Source organism: Vulpes vulpes, chromosome 6 (assembly GCF_048418805.1).
Source record: "Vulpes vulpes isolate BD-2025 chromosome 6, VulVul3, whole genome shotgun sequence".
Classification (NCBI taxonomy): domain Eukaryota; kingdom Metazoa; phylum Chordata; class Mammalia; order Carnivora; family Canidae; genus Vulpes; species Vulpes vulpes.
The window spans coordinates 110,443,504-110,468,122 of record NC_132785.1 but is presented as its reverse complement, the minus strand read 5'-3'; the positions used below and the strand labels follow the sequence as shown (position 1 = coordinate 110,468,122).

The window sequence follows — 24,619 nt, the reverse complement described above, 5'->3', positions numbered from 1 at the left end:
GGTGGCCAGAGCGCCGCCCCCAGGCCGGGAGGGGGCTGGCGGGTTGAGGGGTGCCCAGCGGCCGTCCCCGCCGCCTCCTGGCCCCCCCTCGCCGGCGCCCCAGTGGGAGGGCGGCAGCTGCCCGCTCCCTCCTCCCCGCATCCCCGCTACCTGCCCAGTCCCCGGAGCGGAGCGCGCGGAGGCTGCGAGCCGGCGGGGCCGAGCCCACAACTTTGCAGCCTCGGGCAGGGCGAGCGCCGGCGTCCAGGGCTCCTCCGGTCGGCGGCCCGAGCGCGGTGAGTTCGCCTCCCAGCCCTCTGCGGCGGCGCGGGCGGCTTCCCCGGCGTCCGGGAGGCGGTGGCCGGGACCCGCGGCCGCCCGCGCCGCCTGCCTCGCTGGGGCTCCGGGCCGGGCCGCCCTCCGCCGCGGGCGCCGAGCGGGCGGCTCCCCGCGCCCCCGGGCCGCCCGGGGGGCTCGGCGCTGGGCGCTCGGGTGCGGGGCCCGCCCGCCGAGCGCCCCCGCCCCGGCCCGGCCCGGCCCCGGCCCCGCGCCGCCTTCCCCGGCGCATCTGGAGGCTGCTCCCGCGCCCCCCTGGCGACCGGCGCGGGGAAGACACTCGCCTCGCCCGAGCGCCGAGCCCAGGGCTCCCCCGGGTGGGCAGCGCCGCCCCCGCAGCCCCGCAGCCCCGCAGCCCCGCAGCCCCCGGGCGCCCCGCAGCCCCGCAGCCCCGGCGACCGCCTCCCCGCGAGTCCGGCCGAGCCCCGCCGCCCGCCGCCCGCCGCCCGAGCCCGGCAGCCCCCGGGCGCCCCGCACCTGCGGGGGACCCCAGGGTGACCGGCCCCACCCCGCACGGGGCCGCCCGCCGAGGCCCCGTGGCTCCCGCCCCGCCGCGGTGCCGCCGCCTTCCCAGAACTTTTCTTGGCGCCCGGGGCTCGCCGACTCCTCAGCCCCGGAAAAGTTGTCTCGGGCGCTGGGAATCCCACTTCCCGGCGGCGCCCGAGGCTGGGGAGGACCCGGGGCGGCGGGCGGCGGGCGGCGGGCGGGGAGCGTGCTGGGGGGAGGCGCGGGGCGGGGTGCGGGGTGCGGGCCGCGGGGTGCGGGGTGCGCGGTGCTGGGTGCGGGCCGCGGGGTGCGGGGTGCGGGGTGCGCGGTGCGGGGTGCGGGGTGCGGGCCGCGGGGTGCGGGGTGCGCGGTGCTGGGTGCGGGCCGCGGGGTGCGGGGTGCGGGGTGCGCGGTGCGGGGTGCGGGGTGCGGGCCGCGGGGTGCGGGGTGCGCGGTGCTGGGTGCGGGCCGCGGGGTGCGGGGTGCGCGGTGCGGGGTGCGGGCCGCGGGGTGCGGGGTGCGCGGTGCTGGGTGCGGGCCGCGGGGTGCGGGGTGCGCGGTGCGGGGTGCGGGGTGCGGGCCGCGGGGTGCGGGGTGCGCGGTGCTGGGTGCGGGCCGCGGGGTGCGGGGTGCGCGGTGCGCGGTGCTGGGTGCGGGCCGCGGGGTGCGGGGTGCGCGGTGCTGGGTGCGGGCCGCGGGGTGCGCGGTGCGGGGTGCGGGCCGCGGGGTGCGCGGTGCGGGGTGCGGGGTGCGGGCCGCGGGGTGCTGGGTGCGGGGTGCGGGCCGCGGGGTGCGGGGTGCGCGGTGCGGGGTGCGGGTCCGCCCACGGCCGCGGGGCGGGCTCGTCGGCCCCGAAAGGGTTTCTGCGCCCTGGGGGTTGTCTGGGCTTCTCGCTCCAGGAGGGTGGGGGAGGGCGCGCTGGGGGCTTTACATTTCGTCGCTTCCAATGAGAACGCTCTTTGCCAAGAGCCGGGGCAGCCAGGACGGAGACTGGGGCCGACCGGACCCGCTGACACAGGTATTCCCGCGCCCCCCCAGCTCGCCCGCTGCCTGAGCGCCTGTGTGAACGTATTGATTGTTGTAATTGATTTTTTTTTAAAGCCAGGTGGCCGCGGCTGCGTGTGTAATACAGATACACGCGCACACACACACAGCCAGGCGCACGCAGCCTCCACGGTCATACACAGAACACCCTCCACTCAGCACCCACCACACACACACACCGGGGACCTACAAGCACAGGGATACCTCCAAAGAGCCCTGGGTGAAGGGTGTGGTCCTTGGGTATTGCCCAGGATTGGGTGGGGGTGGGGTGGGTCAGAGGGCCAGAGAAAAGGAGGTGAGGCAGGACTTCCAAAAGGTCATTTCTCTCTGGTCCACCCCAAATTCTTTGCTTTCTCCTCCAAGGGGGTCTGAAGGAGAAATCCCAAACCTGGGCTCCTTTCCTCTGCCATAGAGGAGCAGAGCCCTAGCCCCATGCCCCTCATCCCCTCCAGAGAGCGAATAAGGCCTGGCCTTGCCCTCCTTGTGCCTGACCCCAGAGGTCGCTCAGATGTTCAGAAACCGAGGGAGCAGGCACCCCGAGGTAGGGCCTGCCCCCACCCACCCAGAGGCACTTTCAGTCAGGGTATCACACCTGCTTGGTCTCGGGTTAGGGAAGAGAGGAGAGGGCTGATCCCAGGGACGGGTGGGGGGGGGGGGTTGGATTTGGGTGGGGTGGGACGGCCAGACTGCGCCCCCCTGGACACGGCAGTGAGTCTTCCTCTCACCCTGGGCCCCTTAGGAATGTAATCGAGGATGCTGGCCCTGAGGCTGCTCAACGTGGTGGCCCCCGCCTACTTCTTGTGCATCTCCCTGGTGACCTTGGCGCTGCAGCTCTTCCTCTTCCTGCCCAGCATGCGCCAGGACCCCGCAGCCGCCCGCCTCTTCCCTCCCGCGCTGCTCCACGGGGCGCTCTTCCTGTTCCTCTCCACCAATGCCCTGGGCAATTACGTCCTGGTCATCCAGAACTCCCCCGAAGACCTGGACGCCTGCCAGGGGCCCCCGGCCAGGAGGGCCCCGTGCCCCCCACCCAGCACCCACTTCTGCCGAGTGTGCGCCAGAGTCACCCTGAGGCACGACCATCACTGTTTCTTCACGGGCAACTGCATCGGCGGCAGGAACATGCGCAACTTCGTCCTGTTCTGCCTCTACACCTCCCTTGCCTGCCTCTACTCCATGGTGGCCGGCGTGGCCTACATCTCCGCGGCCCTTTCCACCTCCTTCGCCCACCCCCTGGCCTTCCTCACGCTCCTTCCCACCTCCATCAGCCAGTTCTTCTCCGGTGAGTGGGCCTCGGCAGGCAGGTTGGGCCCCACACAGGGACCCTCCACCCCCACCCCAAGTTTGCCGCGTTCAGCAAAGAAAAACACAGGATGCCCAGTTAAATCGGAAGGGCGGATGAACAATGCATGGCTTCTTAGTAATAAGTATGTCCTAACTATTGCATGGGGCATACCTAGATTTTAAAAATTCTGTTATCGAGGCACCTGGGTGGCTCAGTAGGTTAAGCTGTGGATTCTTGTTTTGGCTTAAGTCGTGATCTCAGGGTTGTGAGAGGGAACCCTGCTTCCGGTTCTGTGCAGAGTGAGGAGTCTGCTTGATGATCCTCTCCTTCTGCCACTCCCCCCACCCATCCACTCAGGGTGCTCTCTCTAAAGTAAATAACTCTTTAAAAAAATAAAAATTCTGTTATCTATCTGAAATTCAAGTTAACTGGGCATACTGTATTTTACCTGGCCACCTCGCTCTTCACCCCCAGTTCTCATTCATCGTCTCCTCCTTGCTTGCCACTAACCATTTGCGCACAGAATCTCCTGGTGACCCAGGCAATACACTCACTCTCTGCCAGACAGGACTGGGTGCTGACCATCCCTCCATGCAGCTTGTACTAGCCATCCCTCCATGTAGCCCATGCTATGACCTTCCTCTGCCTAGACTCCAGCCCTGCTCACATATTCCCCCAAGGATTTGCCTTCCAAAGGTCTTGCCAACCAAGCACAGTAAGCCAGCAGGAGGCTAAGCCCTGCCCTCTTGCCCATGTGTTTGTTCCTACCAGGCTGCTTTTTAGCCTAGAGATGGCTTGGAGCAAAGGGCACCTGCAGCTGGAGATGTGCCATGTTGAATGGTTCCATGTTCACATCACAGAGCTATGGGACTGGCATGGGATTTGACCCTCCAAGGAGGCTCTCACACTTACAGGAGCCAGGCATGTGGGCCTTCCCACTAGCACTCAGCTGAGCACCCTGTGGGGTCTGTATTTGATATGGTGTGTCTCAGGGAGAGCTCTTTGATTCCTGGCCTAGAGGGATCTGGCTCCTGGTGGCAGTTCTTACCACTTTACCTGGACTTGAAATTTGCCCCTACCTCATTTCCTTCCATTCCATCCCTACCCTGGCTTTTGACTCCAGCTGACTTGGCTCTTATAGTTGGTAGCATGCACGCATGAGTGTGCGTGAGATTGTTATCTCCATCTCTCAGATGAAGACACTGAGGCTCAGATGGGATTAAACAGCTTGCCCAGGATCTTACTACTACCAACCAGCAGCCTCTGTGCCTCCCTCAACCCCAGGTCTTGAAACAACCCCTAGCAGCACAGGGAATCTAGCACGTTTCTTCACCTACGGACTTTTCAGGGACAAAGAAAGACATGGCTATTTCCATTGGGAGCCCAAGACTGTCTTGATGTGCCTGGGCTGGCCACTCACAAAAGTTCTGCTCCACTCTGAGGGAAGCCATCATGTTGGTCTTTGTTGGGACTGCATCCTGGTCCTTCGCAGGAGTAGAACTGTTGCGCCATCAGAGTGGGAACTCCGAAGCGTAGGAAGGCCCCAGCCGTCCCAGCTGTAGGGTTGCCTTGAGGGCTGATGGCTGAGTTCGGCCCAGAACTCAGAGCTTTGGGGCCTTCTGGATCCTGGCATGGGCACAGGAGACTGCTAGGACCAAAATAACCAGGACGGGGGTGGGTAGGTGGGCGGGCCAGGGGGTGGAGTGTGAGCACAGGCAGGTGGAGGGATGAGGAGAGCCAGAGAGAGCCTGATTACACTTTCTTTTCCAAGTAGCTTCATCATATCAAAATGAATGGTTCCAAAGGAAGGATCTTGAAATGGTTTGATTTGAGATAAGCCTGGGCTTGAGGCTTGTCCATATGTGCTAGGTTTTGGAGACAGGACAGAAAGGAAGAGGAGCTCTTGCTTTGATCTGGGTGGGGGGGGGTGGGGGGGGGTGGGGAACAGAGCCAGTCAGTACCTACCTTGGGGCCCAGATCCCTGGTGCAGCAGCAGGGTGAGTCCCGCCCCCTTTTCCAAACTCCTCCTCATACCCACCAGGAAAAGGAGGCCAAGATTTCTAATCTCCAACTCTCCCATTTCATCCATCTATCCATCCTCCTCCTTTGCTGACCTTTCTTCCCGCCCCGGGCCAGCCCTTCTCACTCCCTGCAACTCACCCCTTCGGCTTCTCCCTTCCTATCCCCTCTCTCTCTAATTCTCAGCCCAAAGGGCTGTGGGCACACCCTCTCTCATCTGCTCAGGAGGACAGGTGGACAGGAGGCAATAGGAAGGGACAAGCTGTTTAACAGATTGAGCTGTCCGCAGCTGCGGTACTGCCCCGAGTCAGAAGTGCCAGCATAGCAAGGCAGGTTTTCTTTCATTCAATCCCCACAACAAGTCTGTGAGGTAAGTACCATCATATCCATTTTAAAGGCTCAGGAACCAAAGGCTCAGCAAGGTTAAGTTGCTTCTAAACCAACATGACTAGTGTGACTCTAACCCGAGATGGAGACTCAGGGCTGCTAGCCCCTTAGAGCTAGCTCATCCTCTTTCCGCTGCACTGCATGGCCTCCCTGGAGCTGCCTCTGAAGCTGCTTCTTGATGAATGAGCCACTTTGGGAGGGAGGGAGGTTCTTGTCCCTGGATGTCTATTAAAGATGCTGGGTGACAATCTGTCAAAGGTGTTACAGATGCCTGGTAGGAAGGAGAGGTGGAAGGATTGGATCGTGTGACCATTCAGGCCTTTCAGGAGAATTCTGTGATTTTTCTAAAAGAAGCAGAACTATTATTAAATAATTCAAAGGAGCTGAGGCAGCCAGGCTGAGCAACTTCAAACACTTCAAGGGAAAGCAGGTCCCCAGAATAGCCTTTTGTAGCTGCTGCAAGGGGCCAGGAAAAGGCCACAAGGTCTTTTCCGCATGTCTTGATTTAGTGCCAGAAAAAAGCCTATGGAAAACAGCTTCCATCAGCCCAGGTTTATCCGTGCAGCTGAGTTGCAAGGCAGGCCCTACACTTGACAGCTCTGATGTTCTCACATCCCAGCTAGAGGGCCATCTTTGCCTGTCAGCATTCCCGGAGCCCAAAGAGCAGTCCCAGGATCCCTCATCCTGCACGTGGCTGCCTGAGCTAATCTATGCTGACAAGGAAGAAATGGGTCAGAGGGATGGAACTGCCCTATGCAAGCTGTCCCACTGCCACCCTCATGCCAGCTGAGGGGCTGCTGAAAACGCCAGCTGGAATGAGCTTTCCATCCCCTGGGCAGCTGGACTTACTTGTCTCTGGTTTTGCAAGGAGAAACGTGCCAGCAAAGCTCCCAGGGCTGGGGGCAAAAGGAGGCTGCTAATGAGAAAACCTGAATCTGGTCCATATCCTCCTGGCTGCTGAGTCCACCGCTGCTCAGATCGGACAAGTTGTAAAAGCCAAACCCTTGAGGGGCCTGGAGAGACCAGGGAGGAGGTGGGGTGGGGCCAGGGGATGCTAGAGAAGAGGGATTTGGTTGAGATTCGCAGAGGCAGAATAGGTTGTAAGGTGATGTCTCTGGAGCAGGAACCTTCATCTCATTGGAAGGGGTAGTGGTGGACTTGTCGTGCAGGGAGAGAGGGGCTAAGGAGGGCTTTTGAATTCCCTGGTGGACCACCACCCTCCCGCTGGGCAAGTTAAGCTGGGGGGTCTCTACCATGGCTGCCAAGGCTGCAGCTTATCCAGTCTTCAAGTCCTGGAAAGAAGGAGAAAGCTTGGTGGTCTTAAGAGTTAAATGTGAGCCCTTCTTGGATGTAGTCTCACCTGTGAATGACCCTCAGCAGGGAGCATCGCACTGAGTATGAACCAGAATGCTAGCCACATTGTACATCATTTCCCTGAATCATGCAGGGATTACTAGCATCCTATGGAATCATTCTTATTCTACCCACTTTACAGATGAGCAAAATTGCAACTAAGAGAGATTCAGAAGTGTGTATGAGACCACAGAGCTGAGAGATTCAAGCTAGCATGGACTGACCACCCCAGATCTGAAGAAGGGTGCAGGATCTCTTACTCAGTGGGTTTAAAAGCAATAATAAAAGTGCCAGTTTGGAGGGGTTTGGAGGGGTCCTGCCCAAGGCAGGGAGCCGGACTGATGACCTTGGGGACCACTTCCAGCCTTAGCAAGTTCTGACAGGCAGGACAGCTCTGGCCAAATGCTCTAGTGGCCACACTGTCCTCTTGTTAACATTAATGACTGAATTATTCTCTAACTCAACGCTCTGCGCTGCCCTCGGAGCTTGTGACTTACTCTTCTTGATGACTAGGCCCTGTTCTCCATCATGCTGTCACTTTCTGGAGACCCCCCAGCCAGTGCTCCCAGCTCCATAGGAAGATGGCGCTGCAGTCAAGGCTACTGCCCGGGGAGCCGGCTCCCTCTCTAGCATCCTCAGCTCACCCGCCTCACCTCCTGAGAAAACATCTCCCTGTTTCCAGACCACAAAGAGAAGGCAGAGGGATTCGGCGGAGTCCCAGACTCTGAGGAAACATCAGCGGCTAGGCACGCCCAGAGAAGCTTCCTTTTCTTCTGCTCACCGCCCCCAGTCCTCCCCTCTCCCCTCAGGAGCCATCCGCACCACGAAAAAACTTAGGTCAACTAGTTCATCCTTCCAGTCCCTTGCTGCAGCATGGAGATTGCTACAAAATACAGCTTCAGTCCCATTAATCTCCCGCTCTCCCTAGCGGAACGCAGCCCGGGTCGCAGTTGAGTACGTGGCCTGGGTGTAAAGCAATTCTGGTGTGTCCCCCTCTCCCCCCCCCCGCAGGAGCTGTCCTCGGTTCTGAAATGTTCGTCATCCTCATGCTCTACCTCTGGTTTGCCATCGGCCTGGCCTGTGCCGGCTTCTGCTGCCATCAGCTGCTGTTGATCCTCCGGGGACAGACCCGCCACCAGGTGCGGAAGGGGGTGGCGGTGAGGGCCCGGCCCTGGCGCAAGAACTTACAGGAGGTCTTCGGCAAGAGGTGGCTGCTGGGCCTGCTGGTCCCCATGTTCAATGTTGGAGGTGAGAGCTCCAAGCAGCGCGACAAGTAGCAGGCATTCCCATCATTTCTGTGTGTGTGTGTGTGTGTGTGTGTGTGTGTCTGTGTGTCTTGACTCCTCCTGAACATAAGACCATGGCACTTTTGTCTCCACACATGACCTGATACAACCTTGAGCTGGTAAGGTTCTAGCATCCGCCCCTGGTCTGTGGCATGTAAGAGAACAGTGTTGGCTGGTGGATCGTGGCAAGCAGGAAAAATGCCTCACCTTACCCCCACCCCCCAGCCATTGCTAGGCTCCCAGGAGCCAGCCAACTGTTAGGAGGCCCCTGCTTTCCCCCTCTGCCTGGTTCATCCACTCTTTCCTATGTCTCATCACTGCTATCAGCTAGAGCTCTTCTCTCAGACCCATGTTAGGATTGGAGAGTGGATTCTTGCTGTTGGTAGGATGCTCTCTGGGGCCTAGAGGCTGGCAAAAATGTTTAAAGTTATCATATGTAAGAGGTAGCCAAGTTGGCTCTGCCAACTGCTAGTGAGGTGAGAAAGGAGGGGTGTGTTCTTATCCTCTCTGTGGAATTGTGAGCAGTGGAAGGGAAACTCAGTAGTTTACTGCTCCAATGCCAAGTGCCAAGGCCTTTTCTCTGGGAGACAGCAGCCAATGGCCAGGGATTTCTAGGTGCTGTCCCCTGCCCAGCCTGCCCTGGCTAGCCACCCCAGCCCAATCTGGGACCTGCCTGGATGCTTCCTTTCCCTGGCACTCTTCCAGCTTTCCCTTCTTGATCTCTAGCCTCTGGGTCTTTTCTAGGTTCTGGGGAGGCAAGGAAGAAGGAAAGAAGTACTGATAAATGAGAGAAGCATGAGACTGCATAACCATACCGAAGGGGATGTGTGTGTGTGTGTGTGTGTGTGTGTGTGTGTGTATGAGAGAGAGAGAGAGAGAGAGAGAGATGAAGAGGAGGAGTTTTGTTGTGAAAACAGAATGCTTAGGGGAGGGAAGAGGAGAGGCCACACAGAGGTTGGGCAGTGGGATATTTGAGGAACAAGAATGAGAAGAGTGAGTGGGTTCATTTCTGAAGGACATTCTAGCAGCTAAAGCTGTTCAGTGTTTGAATGGCTGCCTGGGGAGGTAAAGAGTGCCCCACTGGAGGTATTCCAGCAGGGACTGGCCAGTCATCTGGCAGGCATGCCATGGAAAGAATTTCTGCATAGGGTCAAGAAACGGAAGATCCTTTCCCACCCCCAAGATTCTGGTGTCCTCTTTGTGATTGCCTGGTCCAGAGGCAAGATTATAGAGATGCCTGTGAATTATTTGCTTTCAGGAAGGGGGGAGCAGGCATGGAGAAGCCTGAAAATCATGATGCAAACTTTCAGGATCCTACTTAGCCACTGAAGAGGGAGTCTCTGGATAGACAGGACAACCTAGGTATTAATGCTGGTTGAGGAGGTTGGCATTTGAGGAAAGGGCGTTGGAGCAGTGTCAGGGCAGGTGGGGGCAGGGGTGGGAAGAGCTGAAAGGTCATGCTCAGCTCTGAGAGGTGAGGTTGGGAGAGTTGAAGCTTGGGAACAGGGGAGACCAAAATGTAGGGGTGCAGTTGTGAGACCATCTCTGCTTATCTAATTGGTTCGATGGGGACACTGCTGTATGTTCTAGGACCCAGAGGATCAAATCTCTGGGAAATATATTCAGGAGTGGGGACAACACAAGTGCCCCTTCTGACTGTATACCAAAGTCAGTCTGCCATCCATGCAGGCAGCAGGGCTGAAGTCCACAGCCTACAGTGTCCAACTGGTGGCCACAGCAACCCCAAGCGTCGCCACACAACACCCTGAGATCTTGAGCAGAGTTGGGGAGGACTTTACTTTGGTCCTGCCTTCATGCCCCCTATAGGGCTAATGTGGTAATAGCATCACTGGCTCACACTCCCTCCCATATCTATTCATCCATCCATCCATCCATCCATCCATCCATCCATCCATCCTACATATATTTATTGAGTGCCAACTATATTCCAAGTCTCTTCCAGGCACTGGTATACAATGATGAACAAGACACACTTGTTGTGATGAGCACTGGGTGTTATATGTAAGTGATGAATCACTAACCTCTACTCCTGAAACTAATATTACACTTGGTGTTAACTAACTGGAATTTAAATAAAAACTTGAAACAAACAAAAATTGATGAACAAGGCAACAAGATCTCTGCTGTCAGGGGCATCTTGTCACTGCCCCCATGCACTGACTCCCACCCCTTGAAAAATGATTCTTCTGCCATGTTGGTGTCAGCAGGGCAGGTCACTTGGAGGGGAAGGATATTTGCAGAGAAGGCTGAAGAGGAGCCCAGGCTGGCTGGCTGGAGGAGTCATTGGGGAGCATCTTCACCCCCAGTTCTGTCCATACTTAAACAGTGGGAGTGGAAGGGAAGGGAAGAGAGGTCCTGGGCAATCCAGGCCTTGGCTCTCTCCCAGCCCAAACTCAAGCTTGGAAGCTAGCCATGCCATTCCCAGCCTCCTGGAGGCTGAGCACTGTGAGGCTTGACATGGGGAAAAGAAATAAAAGAGAGACCTGCGGGGGTTGACTCCTGACAGACTGGTCAGTGGGTGGTGATGGTGGGGAGGTTGCCCGGTGTGGAACTGGGGTAGCATTTGTATACATGGCCCTGTATTGTTGATAAAAAAACATCAATAAAATATGTGGTGTTAAATTGGATTTGATGTGATCACACGGGCCCCACGGTTGGTAGTAGGGCTGGCAAGGCTGGAATGCACTGACACTGTCATAGTAGCCATTGAAATATTGAAGGTAAGTATTAAAAATACTTCTATTCTAGTAGGTAAATAGCCACTCTCCAGACTCCCTGGGGACCCACCCCTGCTGCTCCAGCTGCTCCTGCTCCTCTCCTGGAATCCCGGGCTCACCTCAGAATTCAGTGATTAAAAGGGCAATGTCTGTTATCTGCATGGAACCCCCAGGATCCTCCTCCAGCCCATCAGCTAGTGTCCTTTGTGACAGAGCAGGATAGTGCTATGTGGTTGGTAAATGTGCGGATACCACCCCAGGGGTGGTAGCATGTTTGTGTGCTGGGATCTGTGGACCCATGGAGACCAGGAGTAGAAGGTCTAACCTGGGAGCTTTCCTCCTCCGCCGCCCACTCCTCTTCTTCTCCCACCCCTTCTCCATGAAGAGAAGCCACTCAGTTATCCATCACAGTCAGAGCTGACGGCTCCTGAGGATCAGCCAGGCTCCCTGACCTTTCAGCCCCTACAACACTTGGAGACTACAAGCTGCCCAGTCCTGGGGGCAACAGAGAGGGGGTGGGGCCCTGCAGGAAGGGAGTGGTCCCTGAGCAGGTGAATGGGCATGACGTCTGATGCATCCTAAAGACAAGCAGGCCTGGACTAGTGGAAGACACAACTACAAAGTGCTAGTTCCATCTGGGCTGCTGAAGAATCTTCAGCCTAGGCCAGTGTTGTATGTATATGGGTCTGCGTTCCCTGGACACATGCCAATGAACAACCATTGGTATGCTGGGTGAGGGGCAGGGAGGAGATGAATAGAGCTGTGGCTAATCTTCAGCACATTCTAGAGCATGGGCTGTCTACACTCCACAGGTCAGACACTCGCCTTTTCACCGTTGTATCCTGAATGCCTAGCAGGAGCTGGGTACATAGTAGGTGCTCAGTAAATATTGACCAAACAAATGCTTAGATTTTGTGCTCATTTGCTCATTCCACATCTCTTTGCTGTGCACACTATGGGGCTGGAAGAAGATGAGACAACACTGTCCTCCAGAGGTTCACATCCTAGGAGAGGTTCCTGGGAAACCCCAGAGGAGGAAGAGAGCCCACCCCAGCTGTAGAGACAAGGGAGCTTCCATATGTGGAGAAGCTGGAGGCATGGATGAGATTTGAGCAGGCAGAGATAGACGGGGCGGGGGGGGGGGGGGCATTCCAGGAAAAGGGAACAGGCCTGGAGCTTTGGAGTGATCATGGGACTGTGAGCATAGAAGACACCACAGAGAGGCAGAGGGACTTAAATCTAAGAGTTGGAACCTGAACTAAGAGATCTGGAGTGAAGTTGATAGGGGAACCATTACAGGTTGTGAGCAAGGGAGTTACATGATTAGAGCTCAATTTCAGAAAGTGGGGCTTTGGTGGGTAGACTAGAAGTGGGGAAGGCCCAAGAGGAGGCATTTGCTGAGGGTGACATACACCAGGGCTTAGGTAGGCATACTGGCTGTGAGCCAGTAAAGGAAGGGAAAGTGTCAGAGCCACTTCACAGACATGAGCATGAGTTGGAAGGGTCTAGGGGGAGAAGGCCCCAGGTGATCCTGAAGGTTGAGACAGGATGGTCAAGGTGATCTCAAAGGAAAGACCATTAGGGCCAATGGAGTGGGGAGATCATGACTTGGGGGTTCAGGGTAACCGGGATCACTCGCCTCTGTCCATTGGTCGGTGATTGATGGTGTCACTCGTAACTAACCACTCTGTAACCTGCCTCAGGCAGGGCAATCTGCACACTGAGCCGCGCAGCACAACCTTCTGACTGCCAAAGCTGGGAGAAAACATCTGCCTGTGAGAATAGAGGTCACAAGTCCTTGAAGAGACCTGAGCCCCCACCTGCTATAATGAAGAAGCCAGTCCTTAGGTCCCAGCAGCCATCTTTTAGCCAGTCTCCTTTCCCAAGAGCATGATTGTCCTTGTCATTCCTGTCCTTGTCACTCCGTGCACGTACTCCAGGCACAATAACCAACTCAGTGTCCTGCAACTGGCCTCATTGCTCCTCTCATCAACCTTCCTCTGGGCATGCTCTCCAGTATGCTGGGGAGGCAGCTCCTCCTGCTGGGGAGAAAAGGAGGGGATGGACAGGGAGCCAGGATACATTGCTCCTGCCTCCTCTGAGATGCTTTGGAGATGAGGAAGAACCTTGGACCTGTGAGCCTGTTGGTGGGGTGGGGGGCCTGGGGTAGCTCAGTTGCTCCTGATGTTGGGTTCTGCTTCTGTCTTCATTCCTTTCTCTGGGAGTGGTGCTGGCCCAGCTCCTCAGACATTCATTGATGCTGACTCCATGCCAGGCATGATGCCAAGAACCAGGAATGCAAAGATGAATGAGATCTATTACCTGACCTTGGGGAGCTCACAGGGAAGAGGACCAATTGCAGACAGTCATGAGGGAGAAGGACAGGGTGCTGCAGAAGGAGGAGAGCACTCACTCAGCGGGTAGGCTGGACGACTTCCCGGAGGAGGCAATGCCAGGTCATACAGGATGAATATGAGTTGCCAGACAGGAAAGCAGGGCCCTAGGGGGGAGTAGGGGTAGGAGGGACTGTGCCAGAGGCAGGGATACCACGTGATTCCTGGGAATTGTGAGTCTCCATTTAGGAGCAATGGGGGCACCAGTCAGTATCATGCCATCACCGCTGGAGCAGTTTAGTCCTCAGGCCATGCTCCCCACAGACCCGCCTCTTCCCCTCTGATCACTTTGCAGGTTGTCATGCTTGGAAGAATCAAGCAAGAACCAATGTCTAGTTTTTCTAGTGATCAGCAGGGTCCTCCAGGTTGGAGACCAAAGGCACGGGGTCAGGTTCAGTCCCCAGGGGTTCAGCCCAAAGCTGTTGGAGAACTCATCTGGGAACATCAGAGACCCCCGGGGTTCCTGAATGAATTGCCTCTGGAAAGAGCTCCCCATCACTCTTTCTTTCTCGTACAACTGCAGCGAGTAGGGTAGAAGGAAGACGTTTCTACCAAGATGACAGCCAGGGGCTCATGCAGAGGGGGGAGCTTTCACGATGTATAATCCTCTCATCCTGACTGAAGAGGCCTGTGTCCTCTTCATGGCCCCCTGCACCACCCTCCCTCCACACAGGCACCTAGTGGTCCCCATGTGCTTCTTCCATTAGCCCTGACAGGTCCAGCCCCCAGGGAAATCTTCCCTCCTCTGTGGGTTTTGTCTCCCAGCTGAACCTTGGGGGGCGGGGAATGGCAATGGTGGAGTCCTCTGGTTCCTGCGGTACCTACCAGATAGTATAGAGCCCTGACACGATCATTGACATGTGAGTAATAAGTAATAGTGACCAACATTTACTGAGCATTCACGACGTGCCAGGCCCCTCTCATACAGCCTTTATCTATAGTAACTCTTCCTCATAGCAACCCCACCAGCTCCGCTTTATTTTTTTTTTAATTATTTATTTATTTATGATAGTCACAGAGAGAGAGAGAGGGGGGGGCAGAGACACAGGCGGAGGGAGAAGCAGGCTCCATGCACCGGGAGCCTGATGTGGGATTCGATCCTGGGTCTCCAGGATCGCGCCCTGGGCCAAAGGCAGGCGCCAAACCGCTGCGCCACCCAGGGATCCCTCCGCTTTATTAATTACCCCTATTTTCCAGGTAAAGAAACTGAGGCCCAGAGAGGTCATATAAGTTGCCCAAAGCCTTGCAGCTGGTAAGTGCCAGAGCTGGGATTCGAACTCGGGCTGTCTGCTCCTGAGTTTATGCTTTTAACCCAGACTGCTAGATTTTGTATTGTGGACATCCAATAAACGCCCTGCTGATAAGTAACAGTCGAGTGTTCGTTCATTAATTCATCGACTGACTCCTTCATTTAACCCACGTATGGAGCATGTTATGCAGAAGGCCCTGGTGGACACAGAGAATTAGGAATTAGGTCCAGCCTCAGCCTCTCTAGAGCTCACAGTCAGCTGCGTTAGGTGGCTCTGTGGGAGAAAACAGGCAGGCTTCAGGATGCGGAGAACCTTGAGGTGTCTCTGGTCCCTCCCAGACGGATGATTATGGGCAAGTTGCCCAGGATGAAGCAGCTTCTTCCAGAAGCTAATTGTGGATGTCTGAGGACAGTCCAGGCTGAGGACCCCGCCCCAGGTCTCAAGGATGATGTCTACTGGAGGGGGGCAGGGAGGAGGCCTGAGCTATTTCTGGGCTGCTGCCCTGCCAGACAGTATCGGGGTGCCTGCAGGAAGGGACCACACACTACCGAAGGGCTGAGCACAGCCGGCACGGCTCCACACCCACCCTCTGGAGACCAGGGCAGGGGAGCCACCGAAGACCCTAAAAGGGAGCAGGCTCCGAGGCAGACAACATCTGCCAAAGCTCATCTGTGACATATGGGAAAAGAGGCCTCCGGAGGGGCCAAAGGGATGGCTGGTGAAGTGGGATCACACATTAATGGCCCTCCCCCCAATTAAGGCAGCATTAGCACAAAGCTCTGCAGGCAGGGAAGGGGGCAGTGACCTGGAACCCCGAGCAGAAAGCACGGAGAACCAGGTCGTGGGGTCTTCCAGGGAGGAGGCGCTCCCACGTGGGGGGCTTCTTCTGGAGTCCCTGTCCCCAAATGCCCCCTTTTCTGTGTGATCCCTGAAATCCTCACCAGTAATATCTCCTTAAAAATAGCATTGGTCCCCGAAACTCCTTTCAAATTCTGGGATTTTCCTGAGCTACCTTCTTTCTCAGCCTGACAGCTAGCTGCGAATTGGGCCAGCAGCGGTCTGCATAGGGGATGTCATATAGAGCGCAGAGGAGCATGGGGTCCCTTTACACCCTAAGGGGAAGGGGACCCTGCACAAGCAGTGGGAGGGGGGCAGGCCTGGGACCCTTCTCCACAGCGTGGGGGAGGAGTGGCAGGAACCAGGTCTCAATAGGCAGAACTGAGCAGGGGGCTGCCTACACCCACCCAGGAAGTGGCATCTCAGAAAGATCACCACACTGAGGCCTGAGTGCCCAGTGGTTGTGCCTTTGAGTCCCTGGCGCCCAGGGCAGGTCACTGCCGTCCTCGCACACTGAACTCACTCTTAGACTTGACCAGCAATTGGGCACTCTTGGCCTTCAATGGGGCACGCTGTTTGAATGACCCCCAAAGGGACAAGCTGCTCTACTTTGCCACAAACCCCACCCCTCTCTATTACCCCACACAGGGCTACCCCACATTCTTCCTCTGCCTGTTTGGCCCCTGGAGGTCTCTCACTTTGTGACTCCAGAGAGGCTAAGCTTCAGGAGAGCCAAGTTCTAGTCCCAGCTATGCCCCACATCATGCTGTGTGACCTTCCAGAAGTCACTGTGCCAGGGGCCTGCCTCCGTAGGTGCTGTGAACAGTGGGGGAGAAAGTAGGAATAGTTCTTAAGAGAAAAAGCAAAGAGGGACACCTGGGTGGCTCAGTGGTTGAGTGCCTGCCTTTGGCTTAGGGCGTGATCCCGGGGTCCTGGGATCCAGTCCCAGATCCCACCCACAGGATGGAGCCTGCTTTTCCCTCTGCCTATGTCTCTGCCTCTCTCTGTGTCTCTCTCATGAATAAATAAAATCTTAAAAAAGAGAGAGAGAAAGCGGTGAGAAATAGGATTCAGAAGGACAGAGGAGGTAAAATGACATGCAGTGGACTTTGATGGATTCCAGGCCTCCAGAGGTCACCAGCAGCAGGGGAAGGGCTGTGCCCGCTTTTACCTAGGCTGCAAGGATGGCTCGTCCAGGTGGTTCCAGGTGGAAAGGGAGCCCGGAGACCGGAGGAGGGACGCCGCGGGGTGGGTGAGCATCCAGAGCATCGAGGTCCCCACCTGAGCGCCTCCCCCAGGCTGAGAAGCCTCTCGCCCCTGCTTGCTGGTTTAATCAACAGAGGAGCAGGGGAGGGGACAGGCGGCTCGCCGGAGAAAGGATTTAATTAGCAACGCTTTCAGGGGAGGAAATTAAATTACAGGAAACAATGGTGCGCTCGAGGAACACGAAACCCCTAATCCGATTCCCCGCCCCGCGCGCCCCGGGGCCGCAGTCAGCTCAGCGGGCGTCCCGGGCCCCGCTGCAGTGACTCGGTTCCGCCGCAAGGGGGCGCCGCCGGGCCGCACACCCAGCTCTCGGCGCGCGGGAGAGGACCCGGGGGCAAGCCAAGCCTGGGACTGGACCGGCTGCTGCGGGTCTTGCCTCGCCGCGGAGCCACCCAGGGCTTGGGGGGCAAAAGGGCGAGATCTGCGCCCAGGCTCGTGCTGCTAGCAGTGGTCTGACCCGACATTCATCCAGAGAAATGGAGTCAGGGAGTGCGAGGACAGGGCAGCCTTGTCCACTCCCCGCCCCCCCCACCCGGTGCATCAATTCCTGGGAGGTTCTTAGCGCCCACGACCCTGCTTTCTTCCCTGCTGCCCCTCTGCAGGCACCACCTTGGCAGCGTGTCCCTCCACTCCCCTCCTCCCTATCACCTGGCAGTACTTTTATTTGTAACAATAGCAACCATTCTTGAGAGGGTGCTAGATCCAGATGGGTGGTGAGAACCTGGCCTAGGGAAATTTGCTTACTCATGACCACAGCCCATACCTGTACAAGGGGAAAAGCAGACCTCAGGCCCAGGAAGTCCCCCAGAAACACACAGCTGGTAAGTCATGACATTGGCATCACACCCCATTGGCCTCTGAGCTGTTCTCCGGCAGGGGGACACCCATTTTTGATACGCAGACCCCGGTGTGAAGCTTCTCTCATGATAGGCACTCGGGAAGGGTTTGTTGAATGGATGGTAGGTGTTTCCTTGTTTGCCAGAGGGGGTGCTGATACCTGAGAGGCTGAAAGGAGACACCTGGCGCCACACTTGGACCACTGTGAGCATCTCGTAGAAGCTGGCACCACTGCTTGAGACCTGACAGTGTGCAAGGATCACCTGGGGATCCAGTGAAAACGCAGATGCGGAATCAGTTGGGCCTAGGATTCTGACAGGGCCCTGGGTGCTGGCGATGCTACCGAACACATTTAGTGTTCCAGAAGTGAGAGGAAAGGCTGAGCAGGTCTAGGTCCACGGTCAGCCTTTCACTTTGTACTTACAGGCAGTGAGCCGCACACTGCCCCCCCCTCCAGAACAGAGCCCCTCCTTAGTATGTGCATGCTCATCCCTCCACCCACCAGCCCCAATCCCAACATCAGCCCCGCCACAGGGAGTCAGTGAGCAGTCCCAGCCTTGTCTGCACATGTGCAGTCACCTGAGGAGCTGTAAAAACCCTGAGCGGGTGGGGGCGGGGAGGTCCTACATCTTGGAGACTAGTAGAATCTGTCTGGGGTGTGGCCTGGGCATCTGGATTCTATAAGCTCCCCAGAGGCTGCCACTGTGCAGGAAGAACACTGCAATGGAAGTGCCCGAGGAGGCCAGTAACGGGAGCAAGGGGGGGGGGGGGCGGGGGTGCCAAGGTCACCCGATGCAGGTGTGGAGGGTGGACTGTACAGGAGCCTGGAGGCTGAGTCACCAGCCAGGAGGCTGGGCCAGGTGCGAGGTTAAAGATCCTGGTTAGGGTGGGACTGACAGTCAATGTACTCCAGATTCCTCTCTGGCTCCCCACCCCCCTGGCTGTGCAGCCCTGAACAGGGGTGAGGCTCGCACCGGCTGGGGAGAGTGTGTTTGCCAAGTACTCTGCAGGGTGTGTGCCTAAGGAGGGGCTCCGTTCAGGGTGGATCAGGGTGTGGGTGGCTGCCGGGAGCTGGGCGGGTTTGCTGCTGCTGTTGCCTCTAAATACAAAGTGAAAGGCTGACCTTGAACCAGGGCCAGCCCAGCTGGCCTGTCCTCACTCCTGGAACTACATGTTTCCCCTGCACTAACAATCTTATGATTACTGTTTATCAAGCAGTCGCCACGTGGGGCCACTGTACTAGATACTTCATACATGAGGGCACAGTAAGCTTTGAGAGGAGATAGTAACCTAACAAATGAGGAAATGAAGCCCAGAGAGGTTATCTAATTGCCAGGATCACACAGAAACCAACTGGATCCAGACCCAAAGCCATGATATTTCCATCCCACCAGGACGCCTCTACTCATGCTCTTTCCTTGCCTGAAACACTGGCCCCTTGCTCTGAGCCAATCCAAGCTGCACCATAAGCCAAGCCTGGCTCAAATCTCAGCTCACCTAGAGTTCCTTTTGAGCAAGGCCTTGTGGAGCCCCTGCAGCTCTGGTCTGTAGGCTACACTACCGTGTGCTGGTGCTTTCCCCAGGAGTCCCATCTCCCGGCTCAGCTCTGAGGGCTCCAGGGCCCAGAGCTGTGTCTTTCTGTAGGCGCTGGGCTTTCGTAATGTTTGGTGCTGCTAGGGCCAGGACTAGGGTAAGGCAAGTGAGATGCCTATGGTGAACTTCAGAAGGTGCTCATGCTTGGGGTCATGCAAATGTTCTTGCCGGCCGCAGCTGGCAGATGCAGGTGCTACTGTGGGTGAGCTCAAAAGTCTGGAAATACAGTGACAGATGGTAACGAGACTCATCATGGGGATCATTTCATAATGTATAAAAGTGTTGAATCACTATGATGTACACCTAAAACTAACAGTATATTGTATGTCAATTATATTTCAATTTTTTAAAAAGCCCAGGGGTGCCTGGGTGGCTCAGTCGGGTAAGCATCTGACTCTTGATTTCAGCTCAGATCATGATCTCAGGGTCCTAGGATGGAGCCCCTCTTCAGGCTCTGCACTCAGCTGGGAGTCTGCTTAGGTTCTTTCTCTCCCTCTGCTCTTCCCCAAGCTCACTTGCTCTCTCAAATAAATAAATCAATCTTAAAAAAAAAAAAAAAAATCTAGGGCACATGGGTGGCTCAATTGGTTAAGCATCTGCCTTCAGCTCAAGTCATGATCTCAGGGTCCTGCTTCTCCCTCTGCCCCTCCTCCCCACTCATGCGTACTCTCTCCCAAATAAATAGTCTTTAAAAAAAAAAAGTTTAAGGTGAGTCACCAAACAGGTTCTGAGAACTCTTAGTATGCCTGGGTGTTGGGGTAAACCTAACTAATACATTGTGCCTGTATCGATACTTCTGTTCTCAACTAGTAGTTTAACATTAAAAACCCTTGCCCTAAATAACAGATGCTAAACCCAAAAGTTATCAAAATGTTAATCTTTAAAATAAAAGTAGGAGTAGGACATATCCCCTTGCCTAGACCTACATGGCCAACTTTGGATGGGTAAGACCTAGTGAGGCCCAAACCACCAAAGGGATGACTAACTGATGGCCACTGCCACCCAGCCTCCCGCAAGAGTATCAGCAGAGACCACGTCTGTTTCATGTACCACCCTACCACTAGGTCAGCACCTGGGACATAAATGTGTTAACGACTTTATGTATCTCTGTTACTGTGAAGTAACAATGACAATGTCTTGGTCGGGTAAGCTTCGGGAGTCATTCAGACTTTTAGAAGAAGTGGAAATGATCAGGGTTGAGAAGAATACAAATTTGGGGGGAGTTAAGAGGAAGAGGAGTGAAACCAAGCAGTGAAGACCCCAGGTTTGAGGATTTTTAAAGGTCCCCAAAGTGGGAATTGCCCTGGGGCTGGCCTGTGCTGTCAATGCGTGCTCACTTCTGACCCTCAGAGACCCAGAGCCCTTTTCTTCTCAATTAAAAAAAAACAAGAAGTCAGCGAGCGTGGCAGACGCTTACCATGGAGGGGGAGCTCCCACACTGCTTCAGCCTCTGCGGTCTGGTTGGTGGGGCCAGGAAGCCAGTCCTGTCACTGTGGCCCAACCAGCAGTATTAGTAACCTACTAGCTAATGGCTTCACTAACTGATGCTCCGAAAATGCTTCAAGAATGAAAGCAGCCTAGACTGTGAAGCACAGCTTCCAAATAGATCTTGACTAGACAAGGATCAACCTATAGGCTTTTAAAAAAGGGTTTTCTCGGGATACCTGGGTGGCTCAGTAGTTAATCTTCTGCCTTCGGCTCAGGTCATGGGATTGAGTCCCCATTGGGCTCCTCGCATGGGGACCTTCTTCTCCCTCTACGTCTCTCATGAATAAATAAAAAAAATTTTTTTTAAAGAGGGTTTTCCCCTGCAAGTTATTCTGGCCCCTCTCGGCCTGCCAGAGCGTGAAAACCATCCGTGAAAGCCCACTGTCTAAACCATGCCTTAACTTCGTGGTCAGGGATGTTTGTTTTGGTGGTTCACTGCCTTTCCTGTGTGTTTTAAGTGAATGCTCATTTGCATTTCCTGAGTGGCCCTGTCACAGGCTAGAAGCCCAGAAGCCTTGCTGGAGTGCAGAGGGGAGCCGGGGTTTAAGGAGGCTAGGAGGACGCTAGGCCTCCAGGAACCAGGCTTTCCTCGCATTCGTTAAATTTGATTCCAGGCCCGCTGAGGGTGAGACTTTTTTTTTTGAGGGCATCTTGAAGTGTCTTCTCTTGATTTCGGGACAGGTTACAGATTTGTATGAGGCGTGGGTAAAGATGGGTGATTTCAACCCAACTGTCATAGGAGTATTAGGGTTTTGTACCATCTACAGGTAGTAGCAGCTCCTGGTCTCCCAGCCTGCTCCTGGAAGCTCGCCAGGCTCTTAGCCCCAAATGGAGGGCAGGCTCCAAGCCAAGTGCTCCCATCTGCCCCAGAGCGATCAAAGGCTATGGGGATGGGGGTGGGGGGGCTGCGGAAAAGAGACGCCTACCTGTTACAGAGACTTCCACCAGTAGTAAGGAGCCCTCCTCCAAGCTACTGCTATTCCTGAGATAAAGTGAGTTAGGAAACCTGCAGGCAGCTCTTTTCACTCCCGCTCCAAACACTAATCACTCAAGCTGCCTGGGCGCACGCGGCTGGCCTCGGGATAGGCCTCCAGGTTTCAGATACCCCCCCCCCCCTTTCCTAAAGGCTTCCGCCCACTTGCTGCGTTAACTTCCTACTCCACAGGCTTTTCTCTTTCTTGCTCATCTTCTCCAGCTGCCGTAATTTGAGGCAGGAGCCATACAGACTGTTCTTCCAAGCAATTCTCTAATGGCTTGCATAACCATCCTTCAGAGAGGGAGGGAGGCAAGCCACGTGCTCTAAGAACCAAGCAGGAATTCTGAGAGGTCCAGGACACCAGGAAACCAGTCAAAGGCTGGGTTGATACCTGCCGTCTTCCCGTTAGTTGGAAATGAGATTTTGGTAGGCGATAGTCTTCGTTATTCCAAGCAAATGACAACCCTCGAGGGGCCGTGGGGTGTGCGTGCAAGGGGGTTGCCTCACTTCGTGGGGCAGTTTTAAAACACTTTAGAGACATCACTGTTTCTCACCTCACCATAACCTCGGGAGGCCAAGTGGACAGCAAAGCTCACACCCTCCTATGATAGAGGAAACTGAGGTCGGAGAAAGTCTGCTTCCGGCTGCCTCTTTCTCCTGCCCTTCTGCTCACACTGTGTCATCAGACGGACCTCACCTCCACCTCTCTTGTGGTGTGCTTGCTTAGTGGTACCCAGAAAACAGGACCTCATTTACATGGTGTATGACTATTTCCCTTAGAAACAACATGAAGTCAACCTAAAAGGCTCGCAGAAACATCCTCCCTGGTTGGGGGAAAGAGATCTGGACTGACATGCAAGCTCACTGACATGCCCTCCAACATATACAACCCATTATCCTTCATTTCAGATGAAAGGAGTGGCTGGGGCAGCCCCAGTGGCGCAGTGGTTTAGCGCTGCCTGCAGCCCCGGGTGTGATCCTGGACACCCGGGATCGAGTCCCGCATCGGGCTCCCTGCATGGAGCCTGCTTCTCCCTCTGCCTGTGACTCTGCCTCTCTCTCTCTCTGAATGAATAAAATCTTAAAAAAAAAAAAAAAAAGAAAGGAGGGGCTGTTTGCAGATGACTGGCTAGGAAGGCCATGACTTAACCCCAAACGATTCTCCTGTGGGGCTCATAATTCTTTGAGAGCAGGCTTTTATATGGCAATTAGCAAATCCATATTTGCTGCAATCAGGCAATCTTAAGAAAGGCAAAACCAATGCGGACCAACAAAATGCTTCCCTTAGAGCCACATACAAGTTAAAAATCCGACTGAATGCTTTAAAATCATTTTACCAGGGGCAGCCCCAGTGGCACAGCAGTTTAGCGCTGCCTGCAGCCCGGGGTGTGATCCTGGAGACCCTGGATCGAGTCCCACATCGGGTTCCCTGCATGGAGCCTGTTTCTGTCTCTGTCTCTGTGTGTCTCTATGAATAAATAAATAAAATTAAAAAATAAAAAATAAATAAAATCATCTTACCAGAGCACTAGGGACCCACTTTGTAGGCACCCCAGGTTGTTTTAAATCTGCTAATTTTATGGCTTACCTGTAACACAGCTAGAGATTTTTCAAATGGTGAGGCCTGGGAAGAACTCTGGGGAGAACCAGTTTGAATCCTTCGTTATTCAGCCAGGAGTGATGTCTACAGAGGCTAAGTGACTTACCCAAAGCCACCCTGTTTGTGAGTTAACAAAGGAGAGGGGACACGGGTCTTTAGACCCTGTCGCACCAGGCTACAACCTGCTAGGATGCCATCCACGAGGTGGATCAAATAGGCGTCCTAGGCAGACAAGTATTTCCCCTGGACAGGAATCAGTCCAAGGGGCTGGGGCCACGAGCTCAAATAACCTCGCTCACCTTAGTCTCTCAAGGTCCACTTTTTGTGGTCTGCCTCTATGTATGCCACTTCTTATGGGAAGATGGTTCTCAATTTCAGAAGGGGCCTTCTCTAGCCATCTTGACATTTCATCTAAGTGGTCGTACAGCCATACATTTTAAAGTCACTTATAAAATTGTGTAGGACAGAAACAATGCTGTTAAAAATCAGACTCTGGCAACCCTCTAGGCCTTTAAGTGAGGATAAGCTTTTATTTTTCCAGCATCTTAAAAATCTGGGGAGGAAGTGGCTTGACTGGCCTTGGGGAGCAGGGAAGAGCAGAGCATTAGGAATCAACTCTAAGAAGCAGAGTAGAGCGCCTGGGTAGCTCAGGGGTTGAGCATCTGTCTTTGGTTCAGGTCGTGATCCCAGGGCCCTGGGATTGAGTCCCCCATCTGGCTCCCCGTAGGGAGCCTGCTTCTCCCTCTGCCTATGTCTTTGCCTCTGTGTCTCTCATGAATAAATAAAATCTTAAAAGAAAAAAAAAAAAAAAAGCACGGGGCGGGGCGGGGGGGGAAGCCTAGAGCTGTACTTGCTAACGGCCTCCATGATAGAACTTCATTTAATGTGGCATGAATTTATCTCAGCAGACAACTGTTATTCCCAGACAACTGTGAAAGTATCAGGTCAGAAGAGAGAAATCATTGGATTGTATCCACCTCTCACCCCTCTTAACCTACCCAATATAAACTTCCAAGATCCTGGGGAACACTGGACTCTTCGTTTGCCTTAAGATTGCCTGCACTTCGAGTTCACACCAGTTCAGTATCTAATCCCCACATTCTCAAGTGGCCTGAGTACATCTGTTTGAAACTTAAACACACTTGAGCCTTGAACATGGATGTTGGGTGCCAACACCCCACACAGTTGACAATCCATGTATAGGTTTGGACTCCCCAAAACCTTAATTCTAAAAGCCTACTGTCGACTGGAAGCCTCACCAGTAACATAAACAGTCAATGAACACCTATATGTTCTATGTATGATAGACTGTATCCTTACAATTATGTAAGCGGGACTAAAGGAGAAAAGTTATGAAAACCATGAGGAAGTGACATGTGTGGCACTGTACTGTCCTTATCAAAAGACTTCCATGGATAAGTGGATCCGTTCAAACCCATGCTATTCAAGGGTCGATTGTACTTAGATTT

General features: G+C 55.0%; 2 protein-coding genes across 4 annotated transcripts in view; one reads left to right on the top strand and one right to left on the bottom strand.

The window, feature by feature from the left end:
- TMEM63C (transmembrane protein 63C) overlaps positions 1–24,619 on the bottom strand; it is a 129,156-nt gene that overhangs the window by 103,372 nt on the left and 1,165 nt on the right. The window contains exon 1 of one of the 2 annotated variants that reach the window (XM_072762091.1): positions 151–295. The exons of the other annotated variant lie outside the window; for it this stretch is intronic. The gene's annotated coding sequence lies outside the window, so the exon portion shown is untranslated. Of the gene's footprint in view, positions 1–150; positions 296–24,619 lie in introns of those variants that run through there. 2 annotated transcript variants of the gene reach the window in all.
- Positions 151–10,815, top strand: ZDHHC22 (zDHHC palmitoyltransferase 22). Of its 2 annotated transcripts, none has more exons than XM_072762095.1 (3): positions 151–275; positions 2,585–3,124; positions 7,898–10,815. In XM_072762095.1, the coding sequence occupies exons 2-3, from the start codon at positions 2,599–2,601 to the stop codon at positions 8,161–8,163; spliced, it is 792 nt and encodes a 263-aa protein (XP_072618196.1). In that variant the 5' UTR covers positions 151–275; positions 2,585–2,598; the 3' UTR covers positions 8,164–10,815. The 2 variants fall into 2 exon arrangements, with proteins under 2 accessions (XP_072618196.1, XP_025852205.1); XM_025996420.2 differs by lacking the exon at positions 151–275 and adding an exon at positions 1,691–1,819.